The sequence below is a fragment of the Polistes canadensis genome, unplaced genomic scaffold (genome assembly GCF_001313835.1).
Source record: "Polistes canadensis isolate GaletaPanama2010 unplaced genomic scaffold, ASM131383v1 scaffold_279, whole genome shotgun sequence".
NCBI classification, from domain to species: Eukaryota; Metazoa; Arthropoda; class Insecta; order Hymenoptera; family Vespidae; genus Polistes; species Polistes canadensis.
This window is the reverse complement of record NW_014569826.1, coordinates 172,555-181,904: the sequence shown is the minus strand read 5'-3', so window position 1 is coordinate 181,904 and position 9,350 is coordinate 172,555. Positions and strand designations below refer to the sequence as shown.

The window sequence follows — 9,350 nt, the reverse complement described above, 5'->3', positions numbered from 1 at the left end:
TATATATATATATATATTTTTTGTTTGTTTGTTTGTTCATAAAATAAATGTATTTACTTAATTTCGCTACTCGATACATCGAAGCTGCTTCAGGCACTACTACGAAAGGAATTCAATTTTTATGATTGGGAAATGGGTAATCAAAGGTTTTGTTATATTTGTTATTTCATTATCCTTCGTACGTATAAAAATAATACAAAGCAATATATATGTTACTGTCAAAACCAGAAATCAGTCATTGCTAGTAATTCCTCGGAATTACTATGAATGCAAAGAGACTTCAGACGAAGTCGGAAATTGAAAAATTCTTCCAGTTTATTCTAGGCATCGAACATAATACTTTGATATTCTATAGAATATCAAATGACTATTTAAACAACGTTGAAAAGAATACATTCTCGAGCACAGACACACACAGCCATACGCAACCCCTTCCCCCAAAACAATCCATACAGGTAAAAAACGTTTCGTTCTGAAAAATTTTGGTAAATATTGTTTATACTAAAAATGAATGGATTTTAATGATTTTTATATTAAATTAAACTACACTCTTTTGTCTACAAGTAGAATACCATATTGAGTTATAAATTAATTCGCAAAGGATTCAAAAAGGGTTCAAAAAATGCTGCAAATTTTGCCTACTTTGCCATTTCTTTGAAAAGTTTCGGCAAATATTTTGTTACCTGTATGGGTGGTTTTGGAGGAAGGGGGTGGGATAGGGGATTTACTAGCAATTACTGATTTCCAACTTTGACGGTGACATATATATAAGACAATATTCTTGCGTGCCGAACGGCGCGTGTCACTTTAATTCAATAACGAGCGAGAGGGGTAAGAAGGAGGAAGAAGAAGAAGGGTGATCAGGGGGTGGGTGAGGTGAGGAAGTTTCGTATAATTTTCTACGTGCAGAAAAAAGAAAAAAAAAAAAGAAAAGCTACGAGTCGAGTAATATGGATCACATTGAGAAAAATAATATAAGTTTTTTCGAAAGAATTTCTCTCTCTCTCTCTTTCTAACGGTACATTTTTTAAGATTATACTACGAAAGTATATTTCCATTCCAAAGTTTCGTAGAGTCGTCTTAGTCGTAGTTCGTAGTTCGTAGTCGTAGTCGTATTCGTTGATGCTCGACACGTTTGGACTATTAGTCCCGTCGTCGTCGTTCATCTACTTTCCAAGTTGTTGCTGTGTGATCCATATTAAACGGTCTTTATCTAACCGACATGGTCGATGCGGGTGGGTCACGCGAGCACGTCGAAATCGCCGTTAGGTATGTGGTTACTGAAGAATAAGAAGAGTCCGCGTATGTACGGTTTGTTTATAAAAATAATACGTCAAAGACAAAAATACGATTTGGTCAGTTGAATCAATTTCAAACACCCATCGATTTATTTTGATTTTTATTTTAGTTTTTTTCTTTTTTTTTTTTTTTTTTTACGTTTGTATAATTAAAATAAACTAAAGTGATTTTTTTTTCTTTTTTCCATCGGCGTAACAGATAAATGCATCATCATTATTATTATTATTATTATTATTATTATTATTATTATTATTATTATTATTATTATTATCATCGAACCTTTTCGAAGTATTACATTTTCATGCAGCATGAGCAAAAAATAATAAGTAAAATGAATAATAACATTTACGACAAAGTTGCTTAGCCGATTTATTCGTGCGAGAATAAATAAAAAAAAAAGACCATCGAAAGCACCGTAGAAAAAGTTTCGAGAGAAAATATAATAAAATAAGGAAGGAAAAAAAAGACAAAAAAATCTAAAACAATAGGAAAGAACGGAGAAGATGTTAAAAAAGTAAATTAACGAAATGAAAAGAAGAAAAAGAAAAACAGAAATGATAATTGAAGAGAAAGAAAGAAAGAAAGAAAGAAAGAAACGACAAATAAAGAAGAAGAAGAAGTAGAAGTAGAAAGAAAGAAATAAGATAGAGAACACGTAATCGCAAAGTATCCATCTTACGAGGAACTCGATATTATCTTTCTCAGTTTATCGGATAAGACTCACGACTCTATCTTCCACATTTACTTTCAACAAACAAGATGATCTTGAAGATGGGGAGTTAGCGTTCTTTCTCGAAAGGAGTAAAAGTACGATCAAATCGTAGGATAGTTTGTTTTATTTACTTTTTTTATTAAATTTCAACAAAAATTTCTCTTTTTCACATACGCGGACTCTTTGTCGCGAATAAAGAACAAAAAACAAAAAAAAAAGGATAGAAAAAGAAAGAAAGAAAGTAAGAAAGTAAGAAATGAAACGAAAATATATAAAGTAAGAGATAAGATATATATATATATAATATAAAGATATATAAAAAGATATATATATATATATATAAAAAGATATAGAGCGCGAACATGCCCATGCAAAGGGACACAAACGTAACCTCACATCTCGCATGGGACATACTGGGCAGACTCGGCACTTCGTCGTCCTCGGATGGATTGCTGACCCTCTGTTGCTGACCGCTCAGAAAGGTCGTCGAGTCGACCATCGTGTACGAGCCGTGTCCCAAGCTGGCGAGTTCGACGGTACTTTCTTGCTTGACAGCAACGATTCCACCCCCGCTCAGTGAACCACCACCCCCACCTCCTCCTCCTCCACCGCCACCACCGCTGCCACCACCACCACCACCACCACCACCGTTACCACCACCTCCACCAGCGCTACCAACCGTTCCACCGGTAGCAGCGGTGCCAGCACCACCACCTCCACCTCCTCCTCCTCCTCCACCCCCGTTACTACCACTACCAACAACACCACCACCACCACCACCACTACTGGTACTACCAGCGTTGCTACCACCGTTACCACCACCACCACCACCACTTCCACCGCCGCTGCTGCCTCCTCCACCACCTCCTCCTCCTCCTCCTCCCCCGCCGCCGCCGCCGCCTCCACCAGCACTGCTACCCCCGCCCCCGCTGCCACCACCGCCTGTGCTGCTTCCGGTTGTCGAGGCAGATAGCGACTTTCCTGGTTGCGCCGAAAAGTCAAAGTTCACGGCTTTCAGCAGGGTTTTTTGCTCCTCTGCTTTTTTTTTCGTTTTTTTTTGTTTTTTACGAACACGCGGCACAAGGGTGACCACCAGGAAGCTCCCTCGATAACAACGCCATCTTTTCATTCTCCTTCTCTCTCTCTCTCTCTCTTTTGCATATTTTTGTATTCTCGTCATCATTATCATCGTAGCGTTATTTCTATCATCCCTCCCTCCTCCCCTCCCGAGATCACCCTTGCTTAGAACGAATCCCTTAACAATCCGAAGGGGATTCGGCCCATTGGATAACAGACCCGAGACGCGAATTTAAAAGCGCCAACCAACCAACCAACCAATACGCGCGCGGTACCTGTAGGAATAATTTGCTCGATTCGATGATATTTTTGTTGTTGTTGTTAGATTTCTCATTTGTTATCGATTTATAATCAATGATTCAAATTGATCTAATTGTAAAATTTATTATAATTAATTATACGAGCGTGTCTGTGTCTTATTTTCCTGCCGGTACCGCGTAAACGCGGTTGGTGGTACGCGTCGTTCGACGACGAATAAAATAATGAATGTGCTTGTTGTTAGTTTTCGATTAATTTAGCATTAATGGCGGCGAAATAATAAAGTATTTTCTTTTTTTTGGGGGGGGGGKGGGTAGGAATATTTAGGAGTCATTTGTAGGAATGATCGGTAACAGATGATACAAGAAAAAGAAAAAGAAAGAAATAAATAGGATCAGGAAAGAAAAAAGAAATAGAGATAAATAGACAAATAGTAAAAATAAGATATATATTCATATAAATATATATCTATTCGTAAATGATTGAAAAAGGAAAATAAATAAAATATTGATAGATATCATAAAGGGGGAGAAAAAGAAAGAAAGAAAAAAAGTGAATTGGTGCTTACCGGTGGTGACCACACTGGGTAATACTCCAGTTGCCGTGACTGCTGAGGGTGTGTCTGGTGCAACGGTGTCCGTCACTTGCGTCTGCGTCGGCCTAGGATCGTAGGTCGTCGTACTGTCGACGTAATCGGCGCTCAGCTCGTAATTCGTCATCGCTTGATGATTGTAATAACCTGAACCACCTGTACCGGGTCCTGGTGATGCGTATTCGCTTCCACCGTACGGGTACCTAGCCGTAATATTTGCAAATATATGAGGTTCATCATAATAATCGTTCCTACGATTATAATTCATTATTTTTATCATATCGTTAGTTACATTGGTATTTGTTAATGTTGATATATTATTATTATTATTATTGGTTAATGCAGATACTACTGACCCGCCGTTGTAAGGGTGGTGCTGATCCGAACTGCTGGGCGTTTGATGCTCGAACACACTGCTATCGGGAGCCGTTTCAGAGGCCGCTCTCATTTGTGCCCTATGAAACCTGACCTCATCCTCGACCTTTTCCCTCTGTTTCTTTGACATACGCCCGAATTTAACGGCTGTGAAAGGAAGAACTTTGTTACTCTAACGGCTTTTGGAAAAAGGAAATAACATATATATATATATGTGTAGATAGTAGATATGTAGGTCTACCCTTATTCTCTTATCCGCGTATTTTACTGATTAAAAAAAGCAACGGTTAGACGAATGAATGGGAACGAATCCGCGGAGATTCGGAGTTCTATTTTAATGATACGAATATTTAACCAACGTAAATGCATATATAGATATGTGTATTGGAAATTGAATGAAAAGTTCTATTGCCGATTGATCAGCAAAAAATATTAAAATTGAATAGTTTGTCTATATTACCATTATTCATTTTTATCGTCAACAATTAACGTAATAAATCACGATGATGTGTATCAATAAAAAACAAAAAACGAATTAACAAAATTTCATATTCAAAAATTATTCCAATATTATTCGTAAATCTTTCCTATATATATATAGGATATTTTATATATATATATATATAATGAATATAAAATCAAATAATAAATATTCAATTCGTTGTAATAGACACTACTAAAATCACGGTAAAGAAAAAAGAAAAAAGAAAACTAGGAAACTTTTACAACGATCTATAAATACATTTCTTCGATATATCAATTATACGCGAATTAATATTATAAATTGTATTTTATTATAAACCTTTAAATTGAATTTTCATTTCATTTTTTTTTAATACAAAAAACATAAAAGTTCCTATATTTCTTGTTGCAATATGTTCTACATATATTGTGTTATTAAAAAATTTCTTATATTATCTCAATAGAATATTCTTATATTTCTACGAGAAATTATTTTCAAGGTCGGAGACCTTGATAGAGATAGATAGAGAGAGAGGAGTCATGTGGTCGATTCTATGGGTATAGTAACACGCGTTTACTCCACTTAGGAAATCTGGGGAAACTCGAGCGTAAAATAGGTACGGACGCGCGTCGTACGTATCGAGAGGTCGATCGAGATTGCAGCACGTGACTCTCGAACCCTCCCCACCCGCCCCCTTTCCCCCTATTTCCCTTCCATTCCCTATCCTTCCCTTTCCCCTACATTCATTCCTGTTTAAAAGGGTGGAAGGATGAGGACAGTAGTAGAACGCGGAAGTACTACACGCTTCGTAATATATGTATATATGTATGTATGTATGTGTATAACCACCCTTTCTGTTCCGTGTAATGACGTCATACATAGATATAGAGAAAGATATTACATACGTCATAGGAGGAGGGAAGATTCGATAGATCGATAATCTCGGAATTTCTCGTGCCCTTTAAAAGTAACATTTCGAAATATAATATTTTATCGAGAAAAATTTGAAATGGGGTGGTGTAGGGGGAAGGGATAGGGTGGAGTAATTTGTTTAATTAGAATTTGTTATCTTGAAAATATATTTGTTACAATTGTTTTTTCTCTCTCTCTCTCTCTTTCTCTCTCTCTCTTTCTTTCGTTGCTTTTTGTATTAAGGAAGAATAACGTTTATGATTTTTATCGATTAAACAAAAGGGGAAAAGAAAAATTAACAAACAAACGTACGAGATATCCAATTGGTTGTTGTCCCTTTTTTCGAGATTAATCCTATTTTCTTTTTTTTTTTATATGAATCGAAATGAAAAGTTTGTAATACGTAGGGTGTTTGATTTTTTTTTTCTTTTCTCTTTATTTTTTTTTTGGATATTGTTACCAACCAACGATTGGAATAATCATATTTTGAATATAATCGTTTATATGTTATTTCGATTAAATATTTTTTAATCTACGAATTTATACCTTCGCAAAAAATCACATATATATATATATAACAAAAGCAACGAAATCCCAAAATAAAATCTGTACCTTCGTAAACCCGTTTACGAATTACGAACCCTTCCGAACCGTTTACACGTTGCTGCTTGTCATGCGTTATATATTTTTTAAAAGGATAACACTTTTATTTATAGTTTTCCTTTTTTTAATTTTCCCAACGTTGACGCGCACGAATGCAAATCTACTTAAAAAAAAAAAAAAAAAAAAAGAAGAAAATTTATTAGAAAAAGGAAATAAAGATAATTCTTGCCGATATAATTTTGAAAAACAAATATTCGTTTAAACGTATAATAATAATAATGATAAGAAAAAGAAATCTCAACGAAAATAGAAAAAAAACATAGATGTGTGATCCGAAACAAAAAGAAAGTACAATAAAACTCTTTTAAAAGTGTGCGCGCTCGCGCGTTACTGAAAAAAAAAACACGTATGTAAAATTAACACGCATAGTTAATAATACTACGCTATGAGTACGGGATAGGGGGGGAGGTTGAGGGGGGGGACAAAAATATATTCAGATTGATGGAAGGGTGGGTGGGTGTTTGGAATTGTGTGTACGAGAATAAAAGGGGGAAATGGTGATACGGGGAGAAGAAAGGGAAGGAATGATGCATATAGGGGGGGCAGGGGCAGGGGGAGGGAGGTAAACGTTAGGAGACGACGTCAGTCGTCAGCTGAACTGCTATCGGGATCCGTGTACACGCGCGTTGGATAAACGAGGATGGGTGAGAAGAGGAGGAGGAGGAGGAGGAGGAGAGGAAAGGGGAACGTAGTGACGAAGGGTGATCGACCGAACGCGAAGACTAACCAACACACACGCATATATACATACATGAATATCATACAGAGAGAGAATGAGAATAGGTGAGGGGTTGGGTTGGTAGTAGTAGTGTGAGACAGAGATGACAACAGGAAGAGTATGCACTGGCAGCACACACGATGCACTTTCTGCTTTACTACTCTCTAACACGTATGTGTATTATTTTTGTGTGTGTATATGCGTTTGCGTGTATGTGTATGTGTTATGTGTATGTATGCGTGCATGCGTTTTATACACATCTATGCAGATTTATGTATGACCGTTTGCATGCGTAAATAAATATGCACATTGGTTATGTATATGTGTGCGTTTGTTGTGTGTGTTTGTTGTGTGTGTATGGGAATAACGTGTGTATATGAGAGAAGACGATGGACTCCGGGGGCCCTTATCGTGAAACGCAAATAAGTCTCGTAAGAAGAAGAAGAAATTGTTGATGGTGGTGATGGTGGTGGTGGTGTTGGTAATGGTTAGAGTTAGGAAAGAGAAAGAGAAGTTTATGCGATTACTATCGTATCGAATCTCCATGAGAAAGAGAGAATGAGAGAGAGAGAGAGAGAGAGAGCATGTTTATATCTTTTAACGATACGTCGAGGAATAATAGATGCAAGTTAATTATACGATCTTAAATAGTTAGTTTGAAATGTTTTATTATTAGATAGGCTAATACTATTTTTATTATTATTATTATTATTATTATTATTAATATTATGAGTATCTATTATTACTCAGGTTTTGTGTAGATATTTATTTAGACTAGCATGAACGGGGGTTTATAAGAATAGCATTCGATCAAAATGAGGAAATACGATCTAGTAGTTTGGTGGATTAGAAATAGAATTTTATTGCATCCACTTTATGGTGGGTAGAGGACGGGGCGGAGCAGGGACAGGGACAGGGAAGAAGGGGTCTACCAAATTCTGCTATTTATGTATGTATATATGTGTATATAGTATATAGAATGGGCGTAGTAGTTATTACATTGTGTTTGTAGAGAAAAGAACTGTCTGTGGTTTAGGACTACTATCGTGTGTGTGTGTGTGTGTGTATATATATATGAGTGTAATATACATTTATATATTTTTATTTCTGTTTTTATAGCTTTACATTTCGATAAAACAACAACGTTTGTTCTCGTCATTCGTCATTCTGACACCATACACGTTGTTTCTTCCGTCCCGTTATTAACTCGATTCGTGGACACCGGGTATAATGAATTTACGTTAGAACGTGTCGTATATTTGGTTACTTTTTATTTTTTTTTTTTTTCAACAAAAAAAACTACGAACATAAATACCCCATACAAACCGACCTATATTTACGTTCTCCTGCTGTGTTATATTTTTAAGCGGACAATCGACAATTAACGTCACGATATTACGATTAGAAAAAATTAAATATTATGCGGGCGTAGTAATAATTATAAAAGGGCGAGGAGGAGTGGAAGGAAGGGAGGAGGGAGGGGGGGGGCAGGGGAAATTTGATCGAAAGATTAAAACTACTATAATGTGAATGCAAATAAACGCAACGGTGTATTTGGAATACTTTTAACGTAACTATCGATTAGGATTAAAAAAAAAAAAAGAGAGGAAACAATTGATTAATAAGTAATTAAACATTCTCTCTGATTATTTTTTTAATTTTGCAAAAAAACCAATTGAATTTGTTGGACAATTTCGACTATATTCAGTTAATCGCGCGAACTAACAATCCACGTGATTATAATAAACGTGTTAATAATTAATAATTAATAGAATAATCAATAGAATTATTTAATTAAAATCTCAATCGATAAGTATTAAAGGCGTATTAAAATTCTACAAATTGAATCTATATAAAAATAAGTGAAAAATATAATAATAATTGTATACTTGTACCATGAATGAGAATGCGTATTCACCCTTTTTAAGAAAAATATACATATAAATATATATATATATATATATGTATATGTATTATATATTGAGACGATCAAGGACAGTGTGGCCTACTTAAGAGAAACTTCAGTTAGGTGAACGGCATATCTAATCCAGGAATATCCACAAAGGAAATCCAGCACGACGTGTCACTTTCATAGTCTGCTAAGCACCGCAATCTTACTTCCTCTTTCGGATATGTGCGCGTTCGCGCATGAGTCTTTACACACAGAGACACACACACGTATATAAGAGGGGAAATATCTTTAGTTTAACGTGCTTAAGAAGACATGAGAGAGAAAGAGAGAGAGAGAGAGAGAGAGAGAGAGAGAGAGAGAGAGAGAGAG

General features: G+C 35.8%; 1 protein-coding gene across 3 annotated transcripts in view; it reads right to left on the bottom strand.

Annotated features, from left to right (window-relative positions):
* LOC106791030 (probable nuclear hormone receptor HR3) overlaps window positions 1-9,350 on the bottom strand; it is a 103,101-nt gene that overhangs the window by 4,665 nt on the left and 89,086 nt on the right. For 2 of the 3 annotated variants that reach the window (XR_001382150.1, XR_001382151.1), the window contains exons 3-4: window positions 4,295-4,460; window positions 3,915-4,141 (exon numbers count right to left, since the gene is read on the bottom strand). Coding sequence is in view for 1 of the 3 variants with exons in the window: in XM_014756372.1 (XP_014611858.1) it covers window positions 2,426-2,614; window positions 2,786-2,992; window positions 3,915-4,141; window positions 4,295-4,460 (789 nt within the window). In the remaining 2 variants the exon portion in view is untranslated. Of the gene's footprint in view, window positions 1-2,425; window positions 2,615-2,785; window positions 2,993-3,914; window positions 4,142-4,294; window positions 4,461-9,350 lie in introns of all 3 variants that reach the window. The other variant, XM_014756372.1, reaches the window with a different exon arrangement.